Genomic DNA, 22,855 nt, shown 5'->3' with positions numbered 1-22,855 from the left:
TGGCAGTATCTTGCATCATGGGCCGATGAATATATAGCGCAGCGAGTGTGAAGAAAAAAACAAGCTGAATGATATTTAACAGATCTCAGAGGTGCAGTGTACCGAGTTTTTCTGCCATTCTTCTGGTCTCCATGAAAGCCGTGTTGGACGAATGTTGTAGTGTCAAATGAGTTAATCCGTAGATCTTTTGGTCTTTTACCTTTCTTGGACTGGTGGATTCATCTGCATCCTGGGTTCAATCACATCATGTATGTCTTACTCTTGGGCCGATTTTGGACTCGAAAAAAGGATCATCGAGATGCTTGTGTCAGATGGCGATTGAAAATCCTTACACGATTGCAATTGCTAGCATATACAAAGTTGTGGAAAGAAAAGGAAGACTTGATGAGCTTGAATCACAACGTGTAGAGTCCGATCGAGATGGGAACACCGGTGATTGGGAGAGAGATGATCGAGAGATTGAGGATTTAGACGAAGAGAAATAAGGATGATCAGCCCGAGCCCCGAAGAAGCCCCCCGATCGAGTACCCGACGGGTACCCCGATAGGTCCGGTCTTCGGGAAGAGGCTCTGAGACCCAAGATGGCCGGGGATCCCCGACCATCGGTCTTCGGGCGTGGTTCTGGGTAAAACATCGGATTTCCGGGTTATCCGGCGGATAATTGCATATAGGGGGTTTAACAAAAATATCTACTTATAGACGTGTATTGTAGATAAAAGTAGATGAGAGGGTCCAAGAGGACAGAAGGAAAAAAGAAAACAAGGCATAGGCATATAGGCATATAAAATCTTACTAAAGATTTAGAAAAACAAAGTGCTGGAAAGTTTACTTTCCTACTCGTCATCAACAACAAATAAAGGTCCAAACAAACGGTACCAATCTTTAAGACATAAGAGTACCTCCACATTCAAAGAGGAAAGAGAAGCACGCTGGGGGCTCAAGATGTTCTTACTTTTACTAAAAACACCCTCGGAGGGAGTGCTAGTAGCTGGGATGGCTAGAAATATCTTGGCCATCTTAGCCAGGCCAGGATAGATCTCCTGGCGAGATTTCCAAAAAGACAAAACATCGGTTTCACGCGGTTCGGGTAGCTCGCACAAGTATCGATTGATTTCAGTACCAATGGATTGATCACGAAGATTGTCTCGTTCGCCGTAGATGGCATTTTCGAAGTACTGAGCAGTCGAAGAGTTCGAAGAGGTCAAAGGTACGTTTGAGGTCACTGGAACTTCAGGTGCAGCGTACTCATACTTCTGCGCTTCGATTTCGAACATTGATCTGATGTCTTGAGTGAATAGGTCATAATCACTCAAGATCAACTCTTGCTCCTGTTTTGAAAGTTATGAAAATATCATCAGTACATAGTAGAATTGGTGTGTTATCTTTGACTTAGACTTACTTGAAAATAAAGAAGTTTGAAGCGTGGGTCAAGTATAGTAGCACAGATCGGGCCAGGTTTCGTTATGACCTTCTTGAAGTAATCTTCGAGCTTTGCAATCATTTTCTTCGAGGCAGGAACCAATTGATCGTGATCGTACTTCTGAGACACCTGATTGACCAAAGTTGAATAAAGTTAGGAGACTTGATCTAACGAGTTATTAAGATAATGAGATACTGACCAATTTGAGACCTTGAATCACCGCCACGTACATAGGCACCACTTGTTGCATCGTCGGATACTTTGATCAACAAAGAAGATCAGTTGCCGCGCTGAGTGGTTCTAAGAAATTGCACATCTGTTGTACGTAGTCCCACTCAGCAGGTAACAAAGCAAATTTCTTGAAATCTCGACCCTTGCAGAATTCATCACAAGCTGAACGTAAACGGAGAAGCCTTAAGAACATGTAATAGGACGAATTCCAACGAGTGGGAACATCGGGGACCAGTCGATTCACAATACCATGACGACTCTTCTGAGTAGATTGTACTTCTTCACTGTTTTTGTCTTGCATCATGTAATTAACATCTTCTTCATCTTGAGGGTTGTTAGCACGGGGAGCAGGAGGTTCAATATGATCGGTATCGGAATCAAGTGTGTTGGCAAGGTGTCGCACCGCCGTGACAACATTAGCAAAGGCCTGAGCTCGTTGTGGACTAGATCGGGTTAACTTCACAAGGCCGTGGCATCGGGCATAGATAGTCTTGAGGTTGAATTGAAGCACATCTGGAGGATCGACGAGGTTCCGGACATCCATTGAGCTCGTTGGATGTTCTTCCAAGTCGGTCACCTCACCAAATTCCTTGAGGCCTTCCTTGGCCGCGAGGTTGATTACATGTGCCACACATCCATGTACTTGAGTCGAGTGATCGAAAGTGATTTCAGGGAACAATCCAAGCTTTCGGCCAATCGCGGCGTTCGTACCAACGTTGTCCGCGGTCATCGCAGACAACTTTTGAGTGACATCGAATTTCTTCAAGTAGTCGAATATGATATGGGCAAAAGTCTCTGCATCATGAGCACCTACATATACATAGATAATAAATAAATTTAAAAAAAGCAAAAGAGAAAAGTATATAGATTGAATGTTAAATACATAGAAATAAAATCAATCATTGATTAAATCGAACTCACCCTTAATCTCAGCAATACCAAGAGTGATATCGGTCAACTTCCACTCATCCGTGATAAAATGCCCAGTAAGTGACATGAATGGGACATTGTTTGGAGAGGTCCAAGCATCTTGAGTTATAGCTATAGCGGGAGTTGAAGATAAGTACTGCTTCTTTATGTATTCCTCGTAATAGTAATAGATTTTGCGAGTATGTTGAGCAAGCGAATGGCGTTTGGTGAGCATTCCGTTAACTTGGTAGTTACAAAGCGTCAAGAGTTCTCGATAAGAGTTTCGATCCACAATAGAGAAAGCAAGGTCGCAGTCGGCCACAAAATACGAGACAGCAGTCATCAAACTAGTTGCATCAAGTTTGCGCTGTAATACCACATCATTAGTGTTAAGGAAAGTTAAACAAAGATAAACAATAAGACTTACCATGTGATCAGTCTTCACCTTCTTGAAAGCAGCAAGAATGTTGCTTTGATTAGGAAGATTAGCATCACGGATTCCGTGCTTGGACTCGAGATGATTCTTCATCGACTTAGTACTACCCGTCTCATCACGCTTCAATTCGGCACCACATTTCGATCCGTCAGGCTTGATAACACCACATCTGTTAACGTTACGTTTTCGGAGCTTGACGAAGTGAAGCCAGACGTAGCTTGCTGGACGAACAGCAGATGCTATAATCTTGGTGGTGGAGGTATTAGCAGTATCTGGTTCAGTGGTTAAATCCACAGTAGTGATAGCAGATTGCGATGAAACACTACTCGTGTTGGTAATCTGAGACATGATTTAGTATTTACGGAGTTTTTGAAAGCTGATAGAAAGCTAGAAAAGGGAAATATAAGGGTCAAGAAGTGAAAAATAAGGGTTCAAAAGGAATCTTTGATGACGAGCTGTCTGAGGAAAGATCAAAGGGCACAGGGTGACCAGGTGGAAATAGGAGGGAGCTTTGTAAACCTAGTTTATAACCGTAGTAACCTAGTTTGTTCGTATATGTTTTCTTTGAGGTTAGTATTGGAGTGTGCAGGCTAATCAAAAAGTCATGAAGTCGACGAATAGAACAATCAGTCGAGCTTCATCGTGTCATATTAGCAGTATCTGGTCAGGTGCAGGCAGCAATTGATGTTAAATATCTCATAGACCGCCGGATATAGGCTAATTTCCCCGGTCCGGTGTTCAAACCCTGGGCAAATCGCACTTTTTGGCTCAGGCGCCGGGTATCCGGCGGATTACTCGTTCGGGCCCCGGGCAGCCTTTTTTTACAAAAAAAACTCGATCGGGGGCTTCGAAACGGGCTGAAAGAGTTCCTCTACCCGTCGGTTCGGGGGCCGGGCTGCCCACTACCCGACGGATAGTCTTCGGGGCTCGGGCTGAAAGGATGAGGTTGAAGTGGAGTGGGTGGCGCAATTGGAAGAATTCAGAAGTAAACAATAACAAAACTAAAGAAAGCATCGTAGAGAAGGAGATCAAGAACAAGAGTGAAAAATCGACCGATAACCCCACATGGATCGCAATTCTGGAGTCTCGTCTAAATGTGGGCTTGAATGCTTTGAGAAAACTTTGTTGAGATGGACACAAATCCAGAAAAGTTATAAGAAGAGGCGCCGAAGGATCAGTGAAGCAGTGAAATGGATTTGAGTCGGGAAAAGACGATCAAGGTCAAGAGTGAAATGGTAAGCTTGGTTCCTCAGATTGTTTATCTTCACTTCAACTTTTGATATCTTCATCACTGTTGATGATGAATTGATTACGGGATCATTGAAATCATGGATGGATGCGGTGGTCATCAAGATCTCAACCACAACATTATTATTAAAGTATACATACTCACATTTCAAGATCAATAAGGTGCTTATGCTTATAATCCTTCCGTACTTTCTTCGACTCACCAATCCTATCACCTCATCACAGCCTCACCATCTATAGTTTTTTTATCTCTTTTTCGGTTTCTTTCGGTCGATATTCTTCCTGAACTTCACTTGAATTCAGTTTGCTATCTTTTCCTTCTTTCTTCTCCTGCATCCAGATCCTTTCAAAGTTTTGAAGACCTTTGACGGTGTTTGTTTCTGCAAACTGACTCAATTCGACACCAATACTCAGTTTGTCCGAGTGAGCAACTTCTAACTCAGTTTACCATCTGCAATACTCTTCTTTGTTCGTCTTCCTGTCCCACACCCAATCACCCACCTCTACAGACAAGACCAGAGCTATCAATCTGCTTCTAGTTCTAAAATCTGGACTTAAATAAAGCATGTGCAATGTGCAAAAGAAGGCAAATTCAAGAAAGACAGTTTGATGTTGGGCTGCATCACAGTCTCAATCATCGCTTGATTACCCCTCCCAACGGTCCGCCAGCCATCACAATTATTATCATTTCTCATTGTCCTGGCTTGTGATTGTGATCTAGCCTAACGTCTGACTCGGCTGGTTGCTTGAGATCTAGCTCCCCAACGTCCAACTTCCCTCATATTTCCATCTCACTCTCATCTTCATCTCCTTCGATTCGACTAACATTCAACTTTGACTCCAGAAAACTTGCCCCTCTTATCGATTCCCATTGGTCAGTCTCTTAAGCTTGCCTGTCTCTCGATTGTCTTTTTCGACTTCTTCACTTATCTCCCTCGACCGCTCTTCAGGCCATCCCGCCTTCTCGCTGTCATTCAAACCCTTCGCTTCTGGTCCGTCCTATCCTTAGCTGCTTTCTCTTTGCTGCTCAAAACAATCTTCTCACCCTGCGCCTCGTCTATTTCTGTGTTGGCTTCCCCCTTACACCCCTCGCTTGACAGAACCTATCACTGACCCTCTTTTCTCCCCTGCCAAACTCCCCTCTTCTTCATATAGCCTTTTGCGTCAGCTAAGCTTTTACAACCCAATACGGTCTCGTGATTGGATTTCTTTCAGCCCTCGCCATCTCAACCAGATCCTTCAAATCCCTGTCAACCACTTCCTAGCATTCTTCGTGGACCCTTTGATCCCCGTGTAGCTGATTGTGGTCCAATCCAGAGGTAACCTTGTGGGAGACTCGGTATGTGTTTTTTCTCGTTGTTTTATCCATTTGATGATCACGGTGAATGTGATTCAGGAACCAGATAGGACTTCTGTCTTGAGAGGGAAACTTGAGTTGTCCGAATCGAATACTTTCGGACCCTGCCTTAACTCACCTCTGCTTTTGACCACTCTCTCCCCATGTATCATATCCTGTTATAGCTTTGAGTGCGCATACATCCACCACTCGCCTTGACTTACCATCCAACAGCTGCCAATTTATCGATCGAAGCTTAAGTTCCTCAAAAGCTCAAGACTCTACCCTCATCGAACCTAAATATCATATACTTCAACTACGCTTGACTCTACTGCATATCCTCACCAAGATCACGTATCCCATTTTCGCATCAAGGCAATTTCAGTATGACTACTACCAGCCCAACCGAAGCCCCATTTACCGCTCCACACCCTGTTGACCAAACAGAGGTCACTTTTGACATGTCTAAACGAAGAAAAGGCGTGTGCAAGTTTTTCAATTCCCAGAAAGGTTTTGGGTACGTAATTCATGCGCTTCATTGCTAGCATGCCAAAGCTGACGTGTATGATGTGCTTTTCAAAACCGTGACTGCGACGACCATCTGGTTTTTGACCCCTGCTACCCAAACTGACATTTAACTGACATGAAGGTTCATCAACGACGATCATCCTGATGAGTTAGGGAACCAGGAAGGTTAGCTCTCCGACGCTAACGAACCAGTGCGAAAAACAAAAGCTAATCACTCAGAACCTTGAACGATCCTTAGTGTTTGTTCATTATACTTCTATTGGCGGTAAAGGCGGTTTTCGGTCATTGGCCGAAGTAAGTCGCCTCATCCCATTGCACTGAATTAGCGGATGGACCTTTGCTGATAAAATTGATATCTTATTTGACAGGGAGAGGAAGTGAGTTGCTTCACACTACGTTGACCAGCGTGTGTTCTGACTTTTTTCGTCTATCAAGGTTGAATACGTCGTATCCCCTGGTCACAAAGGTTTCCAAGCTACCGAAGTCACTGGGCCGTCGGGTGAGTCATATTTATCATCTTCCCGCAACACGGGAAACCTCTTGCACTTGTCCGACCCCATGACGCCGTCCAAGACTTGATGAGCACTCATCTTATACCCGCGGTCTTTTTGATCAGCAGAGTTTTTCAAAGCCTTGTGTTCATGGGCTTGAATCAGTGTGTTTGGTATCTTTTATATGTGACTACAATACTGAGGTTGTCTGTTTTTTCTGTGTCTCTTATTCTGTAACCTCGTGTGCCAATATTGTGGGTTGGTCTCTGTTTCGTTTTTGGTACCCATCTGTTTTGTCCAACGTCGAAACGAATCCTTCTCTCGACGAACTTCAACACATCACCTCATATGTCAAACTCTGCAAATTTCGTCGAACTCGTGCGATACACGCCCATCTCAGGTCGTGCGGTACAAGGTGATGTCAAATCAAAGCTGCCCAAGACGCCAACTTTTGTCCCGTATCCTCTAGGAATCATGCGTTAGTCATAGTCAATTTCTCGCCAGAGTCAAACATGCTTCCGTCATCTATCGCTGATGCGTATCGTCATCCATGACTCCTCTTTTGATTTACTGTGCATCTGTAGCGGCAACATACGCTATTGGAGCTGGTTCTCCTTATATGCAAGGCGAGCCATACATGTCTCCTCACCCTGGAAGCGTCTACGCTGGATCACCCTACGCTTCGCAGGTATTCTACCTGCCTTCCCCCGTGGGCGTATTCCCCGCTGGCCACTCTCCAAGTCTAGGGGCCATGGCTCCCTATCCCAACGTTCAAAGTCCGCATACAAATATGCGATCCCCGACAGTTCCGTTCACGCACAATCAACATGGTCAAATGTCCATGGCACTCTCTCCTCAAAATCCCTCCGGCGGTTTTGGATTTGGAAGTCCTTCGATGACTTACGGATTTGGCGCTACAGGATCAAACGTGTTGGGACATAGTACTGGAAGCACTGGTGATATGCGTTCACCAGTGGCTGGATTAAGTGCCACTAGCGGTACCTTTCCCTCGCAAGCTCAATCGGCTTTCGGTGGCGGGGCAAATACCGGCTTGGGTCTTAGGGCTGATTCGGGAGCCGGAGAAAGTGCCGGAAGACATGTTCGGGAGGACCGTAGAGGAAGTCATTCAGGCGCAGGTGCCTCCGGCCTCGGTGGATATCCTACTCCTTCTTTGGTCTATTCATCAGCAGGGCAAGGGGCGTTTTGAGCTTCAAATCGGATGGGTTTTCGAGTCTTCATTTCCTTTCTCGTGCCTTTTTTCAAAATTATCACATTGTCTTTTTCATTCGGCCATCCGACACCAGGATAGAGTTGTTGATTGTTTACCTTGAACCTCGAACTCGGTCGATTACCAGTGTCATAGCGCACCAGTGTCGACGTGGGTCCCAATCTTCACGTAGTGATTGTATCTTTACCACTGCTTATGTAAGATCATGTATCCGCAATGGTGCTGAGATGATCGCAGCGTACCTCTGCTATGATTGTGCTATCTTACGTGTTTTATCAAGAAAGAAATCCTTCTACAGTACCATCTTACCTAGTGTTTTCTTTACCTAAATAATGTGTTTTTGTTTCCTTCTGAGCATCATTTCACAGTGGTCATGTGTCCGATTGTACTGCCGTGTATCTTGTTCAATCAATAACATCAACAATCTACTTTGTCCCATTTGTGTCAAACCAGAGGTTTCTCCATTGAGGAATCAAGCTACTCTGCAAACATGAAAACTACAAGTGCATAAGCAAGGTAGACTAGACATTATGAAGCGTTCATGAGGATATTTTTGTCGAGGATTTTTACTGATATGATGTGCTTTGCTATTGATATGAATCGTGGTTTCCATCGTGCAGAACCCACATGCGTGCAGTCACGTATTCTTAGGTGCACCTTGGCGCCCCCTTTTCATAAAAATTGACCATGAGAGTGCGCTGTGTGCCTTTGTTTTTTCCAAACCCTCATGAAGTTCCAAGATGTGGTATTCTTGTCTAACCAAGAACATCTTTGAAGTGTCTTGCTTAACTGGATACCACACTATCCAAACACACTAAAAGCAAGAAGACTAGTTATCCTAGAATGACACAGGTACCTGGCTGGAACCAATTTTCTCTTGGTGTAAAACTCTTTTTGTTTGTGGTTAGAAAGTGGACTTGGGTTCATGCTTGGTTTCATGTAGGACTTGAGATCCTCCAGTTGCATGACAATCTATGCATCAGCCTGATGTAATGCCAGGCAATGCCCCCCTAGCTTTCAACTTATTGACCAAGGCTAAGCCCAAGGGGAAGTTCAAGAGTGGATAGTGGCACTGGAGAGTGTTTGGCCCCACAAATCAACTAGCCTCAGCTTTTGACAAAATGTGGGCCTTTGGCACAGTTTTAGAACCACACCCATAACCTCATCCATACCTTACATTTTCAAAGGTCATCATATCAAAAGGTATTGAAGCTTATATGGTGCTGTAAGCCATCATTATCAACTTGTAGTGAGATGATAGAAAGAGATGTGACTTATCCAACGTCAATCAAGATACATAGTGACTGTCCTTTTGATATCCCAAAGTGTAATTGAAACAAGAAGCAAATTTAGGTTGTCAATTTTGAACATAGAAGAGAGAAGCTGTGTAGAAAGGTTTTCACTGGTTGACAACATCTCAGCGCTATAAGCATATCTTGTTAAAGCATCGGTGAATGGCTATGAAAGCATGTAAAGTTATAACAACCTTGTTACTGTATTGTAAGGTTTGAGACCATACAAGTCAGTTGGAAGTCAATTGCTGTGGATGTAGGGACGCTTAGTCAGAAAGTGACGTAAATGATCAGAGGGAAGAGCCCAGCTTTTTTGAAAAGCTGACAACGTCATACAGACATCATACATTAAGGTGATTTCCATGAGTATAATCTGGTATCACATCCCAGATATTTATAATAAGGCTTCGGGCTAAAAATTCAAGAACCAACGAAGGGGACGCAGACCAACAAAGAAAACTTTCTAACATTATACTTTCGGCTTCAAAATGAACTCATCCAACCATCAAATTTCCATTACCAGGATACCAAACATGATTGCAAGAACAGCTTTGATGGGCGAGTTGAGTTTACAAGAATGTGATGTTTCAGATTCAGCAGTCCTACAAAATAATCTCAAGATCAGATCAAGAATATCTTTTCCAAAATTGATAAACAAAAACTTCTTTGAAATACGTACTGTTTAGCTAAAATCTCGGCTTCAGAATTTACCTTTCCTTTCTTTCCTGATGTTGAGTCATGAGAAGAGGAATTATTTGAAGATGTGCTACTCGAAGAAGAACTTTGAGAATTGGATGTCACGTTTGAAGATTGAATAATACTGCTGGATCCATTGGTTTTTGAGGAATCGCCGGAGGAGATTGAGGGAGCTAGAGCAAGACCTTTCCTGTGCACAGGTTGAACAGCACTGTAGGAACCATTGGGTTTCGAGGATTCGCCGGAGGAGATTGCGGGGGGTTGGGCATCCGAACCTGTTTTAGCGCCAGTTGACGAAACAGGACTGGTCCTATTACCACTTGCAGATTCGACACGTCCGTCTTGAGAATTTTTGACAGCTCCCGCTGTGTTATTCGAAGTCGATGATACATTTTGAGAAGCTGAAGAGTTCATGGAGCTAGATGTATTTGTGGCCGAAATGGTCGAGTTTGAAGTCATATTTGATCCCAACACACTACTATTGTTGGACAAAGAGGCAGGGCTGTCTGTCAAGCTGCTAGAGGAATTAGATGAGGTAAGGTTAGTTGATGGTTCTAACATCGAATTTTCTGAGCTGGCATTCTTGTTAGCTGTGTTGTTCAAACTTGAAGAGTTCATCGGACTTGATGAATTTGTAGCCGAGATGTTTGGATATGAAGTGGCATTTGAACCTAACCCAGTGCTATTGTTGGACAAGGAAGGTGAGCTGTCTGTCAAGTTGCTAGAGGAATTAGATGTGTTGTTCAAGAGTGATGAAGCGTTGTTCGAAGTCGAAGAGTTCATTGGACTAGATGAATTTGTAGCTGAGATCTTTGGAAAGGAAGTCGCATTCAGACCCGATACATTCCTGTTATTGCTTGAGGAAGACGGGCTGTCTGTCAAGTTGCTTGAGGAATTAGCTGATGTTAGATTATTTGATGCCCCCATCACTGCAGAACTAGCATTTTTATCAGCGGTGTTGTTCAAAGTTGATGAAGCGTTGTTCGAAGTCGAAGAGTTCATTGGACTGGATGAATTTGTAGCTGAGATGTTTGGAAATGAAGTCGAGTCATCATTGTCCAGGTCATCATCACCCCTTGTCAAGTTTCCAGAAGAATCGGCTGAGGTCAGGTCAGTTGATGAAGCCGACACTTGAGAGCTGGAGTTTTTGCTGGAAACAGACGATGTGTTTTGAGCCGATGCGCTACTCTCGTTGGTGATCGAACTGGTTCCGCCTGAAATTCCCAAGCCAGTAATATTCTTCTGATCTCTTGGCTCAATAGACCAGGGTCCGCGTGAAACGATTGAAGTGAACGAGCAAAATACGGTGACCAAAGTTCCTAGAGCGCGAGGTGAGAATTTATACATTTTGATAGATGGGTAGGATGTGCAAAAAACGTGAGTTGATCTGCCCGGCAGTATTTACAAATGGATAGATCTTGGAATAAGACTGAAACGGGCTATTATTCTGCGAGATGACTGAGAGTTGAATATAAGTACAAGGAAATGATTATTTGATGAAGATATATGCACGTCGCGTTGGAAGAAACCTGACTAAAAAACTAAAGGCTTTATATTCCTTCATGAAAAGGCTGCGATTTTATAGGGGCAAGATTCAAACAATTGTGTCAGTAGTTATGGATAATAGCCAGGCATCGCGTAAGGAAGGCCAGGTCACCTACGCTCAGCATTTCCTTGACATAGAGCTAGGCGCACAGATATGACAGTTGCCCATCTGCTAGCAGTGGCATGCATGAGTGTGTCGAGGTGAGGTAGCAAAGACCTTGGAGCTCGACTAACAACTGCAGCTCGCATTCTTTTGAGCCCTTATAGATCCGCCTGGCCATAGTGCTCACCTTACGGCGACACACGCCAACTACTTCGGAGCATACAATCTGCTTTCGACATATCCGTCTTCAGCAGTTATGTATCTTCCAACACTGCTGGAATGACGGGACCATTGATATGATCCGATTACCATGAATGATCAGAACCCGCGCACGATTATGAGAATTACTCAAAATCGTGATCCAGCTTGAGAGCCCTGACGGAAACTTCAAGGTTAGATCAACAGAGCGTCCATTTTGGGTCTATATATGGACAAGCATAGGTTCAATTTCATTTCGAGTTCAACTCTTCTAAAAAGTGATGACGGGAGTTGTGACAATTCACAATAAATAGGTTGTAGCATGGGGCTATGACGGCCAAGCATAAAAGGTAAAAATGCAATGGGGATAACACTAGATGCAAGAGGCGTAAGACAAGATTGAAGATCTCATTGCCCGATTGGCGTAGATGGAGTCTTAAGGATTCAGTTGGCTCGATCTTTTTCCAAAGCATCCAATGCCATTCATAATTTAGAAAGAAGAATTCCCAAAACAAACGTGTTACATTGTACCATTGTTACATGAACGATTCGAGGCAATAGTGTTATGAAACCTACCTGAAGAGTATCATGATTCGTAGCTCGTACAATAAGGGACATAGTAAAGGAAAACTCGCGCGTCTTGAGTAAAAAAAATGACCACTGCTCAGGTGAAGAAATAAATTGTCTGTCCTTATTGATATGCTCTTTTTTGCTCTCTTCAACTTCTCAACAAAGGACAAGAAGGGGTAAAATTCCTGAGGTTCGGAGAAATTATAAGTTTAATCAAGTATTGAAAATAAAGTGTGGTTCTAAAGTAAGACAGCAGATCCGGCAACAGTGAAGGCAACAGTGAAGATTGCGTTCAAAGGAGAAATGAAACCAGTAGATCTAAAAGATGAAAATAACGAAGTTAGAATGTGTTTCCAAAAGGATTTATTGAGCGAAAATACTTACGCTCCGCTTTCGCTAGAACCGTCAGGAGAGGTTTCGTTAGAACTTGAACCAGAACCTGAGGGGGTTCCATCAGGAGATGTGGTGGAGTTCACGCTGCTAGCGTCAACACATCCTGTGCAAGCTGGTATCAAGGAAGATAAAATGATGATCAGCTTCTTACTCGAGATCGAATCATCTTCATGTTAGAAAATGAATCAAAGGCTTACTAGCTTCTCCGGTGGAAAGACCGGTGCAAGAGTAAGCGCCATCATCGTTGGTGCACACTACAAAAATTTGACATGGAACATGGGATGCGTTAGAAAAAAGGATGGTACGTCTTCGGTACAACAACAGAAGGAGGAAATTTACCATATGATGAAGCAGAGCTCCTTCCGTAAGCGATTGTGCAGGTTTGGGTAGTGTTAGGAGAAGTAGCATTGAGTTGACAGTTGTGGGCGACTGAACAAAATATCACAAGTTGAGCTGAAGGCTAAAGTCAATGAATCAAGAGATGAGACTAACTCTTTGGACCTGTGCAACCACCGGTACAAACGATAGCGGGGTTTTTATCGCAAGCTAGAGAGAAATTACAGCATCCATTAGACCGGGACACACACAAAGAATAAGGGAAACGGATAGACTTACAAGCATGAGTGGTGTTTGCCTCAGCGTACTCCTGGCATTTCATGGTAGGTGATACGTCGGTGCCGGTTGATGCATTGCCGGATCCGGGGGTAGAGGTGAGATTCTTGTCCATAGGAGCAGTCCATGGGTTAGAAGAACCGGCACCAGTAGCGTTGGTCGGGTAGTCAGATTGTTCTTGGGCATCTGGCTTGGCTGCTGGTGGGGCATCTTGCTTGGTCTCGCCGGTTGAGCCACCGGTGGGGTAAGAAACGCCTTCAGCAGGAGGAGCTTGATCTTTCGAGTCGTCTTTAGGTCCCTTGGCCAAAGGAGAAGATACGGCAGGTTGATCTTTTTTGCCGTCATTGTTCATAGCGCCACCCCAGGTAGGGTAATCGGGGTTTTCGGTACCTTGGTTCTTAACGTCAGCTGGAGGTGGAGTCCATGTAGGCTTGGTGTCAGGTTTGTCCATAGGCTTGGGGTCGGTCTTGTCCATAGGTTTGGGGTCGGTCTTGTCCATAGGCTTGGGGTCGGTCTTGTCCATGGGCTTGGGTGGAGCTTGATCGCTGGAGCTTTCAGTAGGATAATTTTCGGAGGAATGGTCAACGTTCTCTAAGGCAGCGTTAGGGTAAGAGATCCCGCCATCACGTCGAGCGAAAGACGAGGCACAACTGGAAGAAGAGACGTAGATGGCGAAGACGCAGAAAGCAACAAAACTTGAACGCATGCTGAATATATTTTAGATAGATACTTGATTAAAAGAATATGATAGTCCGAACGACAGGTGTAGAGTGGATAAAGTTTGATATATTAAGAGCGAAATGAGTAGTGGCTGGAAGTGAATGAATCTGAAGTTAGATGGTGTCTGATTGAGAATTGTTTGGGAGATAAACAAGAAATGTGTAATCCGCAGGTAGATTTGTTACAGATTAGTGATGACAAAAGCGGAGTAGATGAAGGGAAAGTCCGAACGAGGGAAGCTGGAAATATTGAAGGAGTGACTTTATAGATTGTAAGTCGCAAATCGAGAAGAAGTTCAATGTTGAGTTGAGCTGTGGTGGTACTGGTGTATGTGGAATGTTGTTTGTAATAAGAAAGCGTGGATGCTTGCAAATGAACGCCTGCAATCAGACCGAGATACGATTAAATTCCAATGATTTCAAACACGAATTCAGAATCACACAAGGCTTTTGGCTTAAAGTGTTCAAGTCGAGTTCAATTTCTGATGAATATAGAACGGGGAAGAAATTCTTCAAGAATGTCGTCAGATTCGGCTGCAGTTGTTTTGACCCTTTATGTGAGATTTCTTCTTTGTCCTTCTCTTATTTGAGTCAAGGGAGGCAGTGGGCTTGCCTTAATTTCTTTCAGCCGAAGCTCCACCTCGCAGTTTCAAACAGATTTATTCGATTCCCTCAATCACATCAGCAGCCGATCGAAATACTGTCTGTACTTAATTACACACATACATACGGTCATACCACAATCTTTTGGTGACAGGGAAATATGTAAGGGCAAGTATAAGCTTAAAACAGTCTAAACTCCAGATATCTTTTGCCTTCTTCGTTTGGGGCATCAATTTACATACTGCAATAGACTGCACTCATGTGAATGATGATTATAGATATGACCCTACTGATTTCGAGAATTGGACCATGGCGTCAAAGTGAGAGCACTGCCACAGAGGAATGATACGCTCTGCGCACCACTACTTTGGCGAGCTGACAACGACCCATCAGGTGTGGAAACAGTGACAATGATTTCACTTGAGTTTCATGCAGGTCGCCCTCGGTATGGGTATATATACCAAAGTAGGAGAAAGTCAATCGCGATGAATACAAAGTGAAAACTGATTTTCCTTCCTCTTTAGCGCATGTACCCCGCGGCAACATTTGTCAACGGGAAGGTGCAGACTATTAAAGAACCTTATCCACAACACCATCAATGGAATCTTGAAGGTATGGATCAAACTTCCGGGTAGAACTTCCGTAAGGCTGGGACGCCTGATTCACAGTGGATGGACAGGTTCAAGGCTCAGTGGATGTCCGTGACAGAACAATAGATGCGAGACGGGTATCATGATCGATCCTGATCATCTCGTTTCTGGATAGAAGCAAGCACTTTTCGGTCTTGTTCATCTAAGCTAAATATCGCAGCTTTATACGGTGCAAACCATCGTCGAATCTATTTTCTCGTGGCAAGGGCCAAACCCATCAACCTAATCAGTGTGCATTCAAAGAGATCCTTGCAATTTTAAAAAAATACTCACCGGTGAAAAGACAGTTTCTCTATCATTGTTACCAAAATCAGCGAACAAAACGCCCCAAACCCCGATACCTGAATTGATGTGATAACACCGAAATATAAAACAAAATGGTCCAGGGTTTTAACTGAAGCAGAGACATCGTGTATTTCATCAAAGAAGAAAACCGACCTAATGAAAGTGTGACGCCTAAGAATTGAGCACCCCTTTGCCAACGTTCAGGTTGAGCAAGATGAATTGGAATAGGTTTCGTGGATCTTCCAGCATATAATGATCGATTAGTCACATCATTTGGAAAACTTTGAGGTAATAAATTATAAAGAGGTCGAGCTGGGATCTCTTTATTATTTTCGCTATTTGAAGTTGATCGTTCCTTTGTTTAAAAAGTTCAGGCGTAAAGGATCTTAAGTTTCTACTGAGTTTGAGTGAGTTGATCGTATTGTTTGAAAGTGCTTACCATCCATGGAAGACAAATCTGGGTAAAACACGAAGGAGCGTTGGAGTGAAAAATTTGACATTCTACGGCGTTCAAAACACAGGTACCGTACTGCGGGGCCCAACTAACATATCGCCGAGACTCGGGGACACCGCATGATCCAGAACCGGATCCATCCACGCGTCCATTCAGACCGGGTGCGTCCGACCCGGACCGCCATGGCTCAAGAGAAGTTTACTCTTCAAGTCATGTTTGTTTTTTGATCATTCTGATTGACGACATCATTGAGATGGCAAGCCCTGTTTTATGTTCTCATCAAATTCCTCAAGGCCTGTATGTCTTTTTGGTTGCTTATCACCAAACATCAGCTTTCATATCATCCTGATCATTTATATAGTTGAAATTATTGAACCAGCATGATACTTGATCTGAGCAAGCCATCTTTGATAAAAGCTTCAAAGCCTTTTGATACAATCTTGCTTTGTTGATATGCTCTCTTTTGGTTTTTATTTATTATGATCCAAAGTTTTGAATGGTAAGTATCGTGTAACATCAATTTGTATTTGATAACCAAACAGCCAGACAGGCAGAGAATGAATCAACAGACTTCCACAAACTTTATTGCAAAATGTTCTTTTGAAAGGAAAAGATTTTACAAATACTCAGACTCTAAAGACTATCTCAAATCCTTGTCATCTTGCTTTAAAACTCATAGCCACTCCTAAACCCAACACCAAAAATCATGTCACTTAGTTGGAAAATCTCATAGGCTTAATCAATGATTCCTTTATCTCAGTCCAGTGTACTTTACACTCCATGAAGTGGAAGTAATAGAACACCTAATATCATTGTGTGTTACCTCTGGATAAAATGTCCTGGAAGGCCCTGAAAAAGTGTGATGAAATCAAAGGTGCAACTTGACAATAAAAACCTGTGATGATGGTCCAAATCCAATTGAATGGAAAGGATAAATTCCATGTGAAAAGCAGAACACTAGGTCCTTGGGAGAAAACCCAAAGTTAGAAGCCAAAGAAATCAGCAATAAAAACATGCATGAATTCATCTGTTCAGAGATCAAAGGAATGTAAGATAAAATGGTTGAAATCCCTGTTCCCTTAGTAGGAAAAACAAAAAACTGAATGAATAAGATATACCAGATTTATTATCCTTTGCTCACTATTGAATGAAATTCATCAAGAAACAGATTATAGACTGCTTGTATGACTTATAATTTAATTTCCGGGTGATTCAACTAAACATGTTCTTAGTGATCTTTTTTGGGTGCATTATGATTCTGTCTCCCTTGTGTTCTCTAGGTGTTGAAAATGAGCTATGGGTTTTCCAAAAATTACAAACAGAAATGAGGTTAGTTCAAGGAAATTGATACTTAAGTTTGGAAACTGTGGATAGGGATTCAATGAACTTTGACCAATGGTGCAACTGCATAAATAAAGAGAGGTGTTGATATGAGAACACCCACATTTGAAATAAATCCCCATGATAGAAGCTGAAAATTCATTCACAGTCAACCCTGTACTATCCGGTACACCTGGTGGAAGCCCTTGGTACCAGGTCTGACAGGCTAACAGATTTCAGATTTTGAGAAGAAAAAAAGGAAATTGATGAACAACATCAACTTCAAAACAATCTTTAGGCCAGGTTGTTTTAAACTGGGTTCCTCTGGAAGTGATTCAGCTTGTACAAGCAATATATAGATGCAGCCAACTTGTAAAGACTTGAGAAATATTCTGAAGCTTTCTGAAGCTGAATTTCCCAGAATGCAAAACCACATTGTGGTTCATTGGCAAAAATGCTTACAATACACTTTTCTTGTAGGTGACATGGTAAACAAAGAATATAACATTGTGGGTTGGCAAACAGGCTTACCAAGCTGTAGGGCAGTCCTGGTGCCACCACATTTTGCCATCTTGCCTCACAAATCAAGTAAATCAAAGTCACTCCCTCTCCTTGCAGGTATGAAGTTGGCTCAGCTTGTGAGGCAAGAGGGAGGGACTTCCATGGGTTTAGCTTTCAGTGATTTTACCAAAGAGCTACAGATATGGGAGTCAAGATATCCTGGCAACTCATCATCATGCAGATCCAAGTTGTAATAAGAATTCAGATTGGCAATCACATCTTTCAAAATCCAAGCACTTGATCACTATCCAATTTCCATTTCAATGACTCAAACAGCTGCATTTTCAATCACTCCGCTTGATGTCCAACTTGATTAACATTCAGGATATTGCACCACCTTTCCTGCTTCCTGAACTGGAATCAGAGTTTACAAAGAAAAACATAAATTTCAAAAACTGGCTTCAGAATATTTCTGAACTTGAAGCCTTTAAAAACTTCTTACAGTCATTTCTGTCTATATACAGAGGCTTGTGCAAGCTGTAAACCTTCCAGAAGAATCTAGCCTAAGGAAAACCAGCTTCAAGGAAGCTTTCAGGTTGGCGTCATTTATCAATTCCCATAGAAAATACAAATCTCTCAACATGCCTTGAATCAAGTCTTTTTAAGCCAGAATTATGACAGATGATCAGAAGAGGAAGATATGTGAGAATTACACACAGTGTCCAAAGATAGAGCAATAAGATCCAGCTAATTGGGCAAAACATATGTTCAATCTTTTCAAGATACCTGGTCAAACTACAATCTCAGACATCCTCAAGAAAAAAGAGAATTATCTGCAGATGAGCCCAGTGGAACTCCCATTTAAGCAACACAGGGTGGCTCACCATCCCGAGAATTACACTTGACTGAACTTGCCAACTGTTTGCTCCAATGCAAAAACAATGAAACTTGTCTGACCATTCCACTTATCCAGGCCAAGCCAAAACATTTGCAGAGCACATGAATTCTGATGGCAAACTAGTTGTTTTGAATGGTTGGCTTGCAAGCTTTCAAGCACAACACAGTTTTCAAAGTGTAAAGACACATGGTGGATCAGGCTCAGCAGAGTTTGTGGCAGTTGAACAAAGTCTACCCCTACCAGATTTAGCAGGCTGAAGTTTTCAGAGAACCGGTAGCACAGGGTTGACTGTATTGAAAAGAATGAAGGTTGATCAACAAAACAAATTTGAATGTTTTGAAGTCCAAGAAACCCACTGCCCATCTAAATTTCAAAGAGGTACAAGGTAATATTTGTCAGTCCTTGTTTTCCTGTTTTTTTTGGTCATCCATCTTCTTGCACACATTGTAATTTCTTGATCAAAAGTCTTCCAGTTCCTTTGGTCATTCTGTTGGTGTGACAAGGTCTTTTCACCTTGAGGCTCTTTTTTCAGTGGCTTTATCTATGTTGATAGGTCCACAACAAAGCTGAATTAATTCAAAGATAGTATTGAATTGTACAATAAAAGCACTTTGTCCTCATTTGGAAAGAATCATATTCACTGCAAATTTGCTTTCAAAAAAAATATCTCCCCAATTATTCCTTCCAAAAGCACTTTAGCTATGTTTGTTGACTCTACTTTTCAACAAAATTACTTTGAACTCAATTTTTGACAATTTATATTCATGCCAATTTTCTGCCAAAAAGATGTCTATGTTTTTTCCTTTCAAAGGCACTTTGGTTGCATTCACCAATCCTGATTTCCAAGGCTTAACACTGTCAAGTTGTTGCCACAGAATGTTTATCTATCAATATTATGTCTGCCCAAGGATCAAGGTCAACAAAAGCACTAGCTTCCAAGTTCAGAGTATGAGATAGGATGTTTCCTCAGTAACAATAATACCCAGCTTCTCATTGCAATGATCACGCATCCAAGGGTGTTAAGGAAAAAACATTGTCTAAGGGGTTTGCCAATATCCAAAGAGACCAAGCCCTTGGTCATAATCATAACTTTCCTACTTGACCTTTTTTTCATGTCAAGTTTGATTCATTATTTGTTTTATGTCCTAGCACTGTTCACAAACATAGAGTAGTTGTTCAACATTGGTATTGCTTTACGTATTTGTGTTACTAATACTTCCCAGTCCTCTGTTTGAATAGACTTTGATTGTTCCCCTACCACACTTTACTTTGTTTCTAATGCCCAGAATGTATGGCTTTGCTTCAAACATTTCATGTAATGAAGAGCCCCTTTGGAAAGTGTCTGTGTGGTCCACAAATCCTTGGCCAATCTTTGAATGCTATGTTGAGTCATTTGTGGTCAATTTATCTGAGTTGAATTCTGATTAAGCTCAATGGCAGTCAACCAATCCTTTGTGACTGACAAGCCTTTTGAAATTTGTAGATATCTGATTATCAAGCCTAAACATTTGGAATTGATGCCATCATTGGTTTATTCTATGTGTAGGGTCAAAACAGAGGTGGTGGTAACATATTCATACCCAATGTCTTTCTCCTCTCAAGAACCTGGGTGTCTGTCATGAGAAACGTGACTTGCAGAGGAAAATAAATCTGTTTTACAACCTGATTCATATGTGATTTGTTATTATTCCTGTTAGCAGTGATAGAGAAATAGGGCTTATTCTAAAGCAAAAGTACATCTTGAGAGATACTTAACTAAATCAGACTTAGTACTGGTGACAAAATGTGAGCAAGTGGATAATGACATTGTTAAATGTTGTGTCTTACAATAAATTTGCACTGGAGTGTGAGATTCAGCCATGAAATTTGAAGCATGATTGGGCCTTTGTTATATTTGGTTTTTCATGAGGTTTGCCTTGTGAATCTGGAGATGAGGTCAGGGCAACATGACTAATTTTGAACAATGGTAAGCACGGTAAAAGGACAAGTGTAGTCTATGGCTCTGACAGATTTCTCAAGGGGAACGGTTTGGTTGAGAGTGGCAATGGGAAGATAAGCCACTTGACCTGAGTGGTTCATGAACTCAACAAAAGTAGAGAAATTCATGTCAATCAGTCGTGTGGAATAGATGTGCAGGTGACCTATTGCGGGCATGCACGCCAGTTCTCTGGTACGTCATCAAAATTATCAAATATAATGTGCTTATATGAAACCAAGCTAGCTTGGTGCAAACTGGGAAACTGGGAGAACGTGGGAAAGTTCCAAACACAGCCAAAAACAAAAACTGGGAAACTGGGAAAAAAATCCCAGTTTTAACTTTGTATCCCCTAAATGTATCGTGGTTTATCCGTGCATTGATGCTATACGGTACTACGCTAGAGAAGTGAAGGCCGCAGTTTTGAATATCTCGATTTTTCTCGGTCACACTACGTCGCCATTACCTCTATTCTCACCTGTAGTTAACACTCTACGTGCCACTAGTTGGCTATCCACGCATACAAAGTTCTTATACACAGAGTGATTCGCTCTTTGATTTATCATCTAGCCTCGCCAGTCTCGTTCGCTCAATCCGGTGTAGGCAAGACTTATAAAGTCAGATTTGTCACTTGCCCGCCGAGAGGGATTTGGTCAGCTTAAGGATTTACTACAAGGCCGACTCTGTCAGACTATATGTATAAGGTTAAAACTCCTCCCCAAAGAGCCGGTTAAAGGTTGTGGATCAAAAATATCTGAAAGTGACAAGAGAAATCTAACGCTTTACACAATTTGGCATCAAAGTCCTTAACTTGTGATATGAGGAGATTGAAAATTTCAATTATCGTGATATTTGAGAACCTCCACTTGTTAAAACCAATTTCAGAGTTGACCATCGTGTATTCCTGCAATTAAAGTCATGTGCGGTCTTAGCTAAAGACACCTTCTTCAAATGTGAGTTTTCGAATTTTGACAGTCTCTGGAAACACATTTGATTGCAACGACAAAGCTCTGATATCAATCTTTTCGAATGTGGAGCTCCAAAAGTTTTGTTTTTTTGGGAGTCATTCTATAAAATTTGAATCTCCGAACTTATTATTGCGAATGCGAACGTATGACCTATTGCGAATGTATGATCTCGATCTTTCAAGCTCGTGATCATGATCCGTAGTGGGATATAAGGTTAAATGATAGATTGTAATTGAGAAGTGGAGGCCAAGTCTGGCCAATCGAAGTCTTTGTTTACAATTTTTAAAGATGAGATAACTTTGCACTACAATCAGATGTGAGAATCTGAAAGCAGGGTTTTAAGCAGGCAGACAATACTATAACAGGTCAAGTGCGTGCGTCTAACTCAACAAAAGTCTCATCTTACTTCTATAGGACGCGAATCTACTGACTGTCAACTTATTCATCCAATTTCACCTTTATGATGATGGTCTTGAAGTATCTTGAGATGCTGAAGTCAGATTGGATCGGGTATGTTGAAGCTTTTGGGCTTATCGGGATTGATTTCTTTGAGAATGATGCCCAGTGATTCATCTCCAGAAATCCCAATCTGACGCTGTGTGAAAGGGTTTTACAATATAGTCCGAGTTTGATGAGATATTTAGTTTTCAGGGGTATCTGCTACATACTGAGAATAAGGAAATCGGATCAAACTAAAGAAGGAAGTTTGTAAAGTCAAACCAATGGATAAGCCTTCAAATTCCTTTATCACTAAAGTAGAAATTGAATTTACCCAGCTAGTCAATATATGTAAAAATCAATGATTGACTTGGCATTAGTGTAAGCGGTGGTAGTACATACAGAGAATGATGATGATGATGGTATTGTTGTTAAAGAATGATGATGGTAATACAAATACTTTGGAAAATGAGGTGAGTTTGAGTTTCTTGAAAGCTTTTGATGACAAACAATCCGCTTCCCGCTTTTACCGTCTTTTTGACTTCTCTCTCTCTGTCTTTCTGTCTGTCTGTCTTTACGTTGAAATCGAGGTTGACTTCATCTTCTATCATTCATTCATCCATCGATCCATAAAGATATCTCTTTTCTTAATTTCGAGTTTGATTGAGTACACAAATCCAGATTGGATGAAAGTCAGCTTTACCAATCTCCTAGTTCTGCCTTGCTTCTTTCTCCATAACCTTTCGAGATTAGTTTTGGATCGCGAGTCTCTGATTGGCTTTTGACCTTGGAGCTTACCTTTTGTTTA

At 42.0% G+C, this 22,855-nt stretch overlaps 4 protein-coding genes across 4 annotated transcripts; 1 reads left to right on the top strand and 3 right to left on the bottom strand.

Moving 5' to 3' along the window:
* Positions 1-5,966: 5,966 nt before the first annotated feature.
* MELLADRAFT_104398 (uncharacterized protein) lies at positions 5,967-7,806 on the top strand (the record flags this gene model as incomplete). Its single annotated transcript, XM_007407561.1, has 7 exons — positions 5,967-6,097; positions 6,230-6,273; positions 6,347-6,402; positions 6,477-6,485; positions 6,544-6,607; positions 7,000-7,077; positions 7,184-7,806. The coding sequence occupies 7 exons, from the start codon at positions 5,967-5,969 to the stop codon at positions 7,804-7,806; spliced, it is 1,005 nt and encodes a 334-aa protein (XP_007407623.1).
* A 1,818-nt stretch (positions 7,807-9,624) lies between these two features.
* MELLADRAFT_104397 (uncharacterized protein) lies at positions 9,625-11,162 on the bottom strand (the record flags this gene model as incomplete). The annotated part of the gene is made up of 2 exons (XM_007407404.1): positions 9,625-9,721; positions 9,799-11,162. 2 exons carry the CDS (start codon positions 11,160-11,162, stop codon positions 9,625-9,627), a joined length of 1,461 nt encoding a protein of 486 aa, XP_007407466.1.
* A 999-nt stretch (positions 11,163-12,161) lies between these two features.
* On the bottom strand, positions 12,162-14,250 carry MELLADRAFT_77195 (uncharacterized protein; the record flags this gene model as incomplete). The annotated part of the gene is made up of 6 exons (XM_007407403.1): positions 12,162-12,549; positions 12,616-12,736; positions 12,822-12,878; positions 12,964-13,053; positions 13,117-13,170; positions 13,240-14,250. The coding sequence occupies 6 exons, from the start codon at positions 13,940-13,942 to the stop codon at positions 12,471-12,473; spliced, it is 1,104 nt and encodes a 367-aa protein (XP_007407465.1).
* An 878-nt stretch (positions 14,251-15,128) lies between these two features.
* MELLADRAFT_104395 (uncharacterized protein) lies at positions 15,129-16,131 on the bottom strand (the record flags this gene model as incomplete). Its single annotated transcript, XM_007407402.1, has 5 exons — positions 15,129-15,215; positions 15,482-15,549; positions 15,647-15,848; positions 15,933-16,035; positions 16,106-16,131. 5 exons carry the CDS (start codon positions 16,129-16,131, stop codon positions 15,129-15,131), a joined length of 486 nt encoding a protein of 161 aa, XP_007407464.1.
* Between the last annotated feature and the right edge of the window lie 6,724 nt (positions 16,132-22,855).

The sequence above is a fragment of the Melampsora larici-populina genome (assembly GCF_000204055.1).
Source record: "Melampsora larici-populina 98AG31 unplaced genomic scaffold MELLAscaffold_9, whole genome shotgun sequence".
Lineage (NCBI taxonomy): Eukaryota > Fungi > Basidiomycota > Pucciniomycetes > Pucciniales > Melampsoraceae > Melampsora > Melampsora laricis-populina.
The sequence above is the reverse complement of the archived record's forward strand: the minus strand, read 5'-3'. Positions and strand labels throughout refer to the sequence as shown.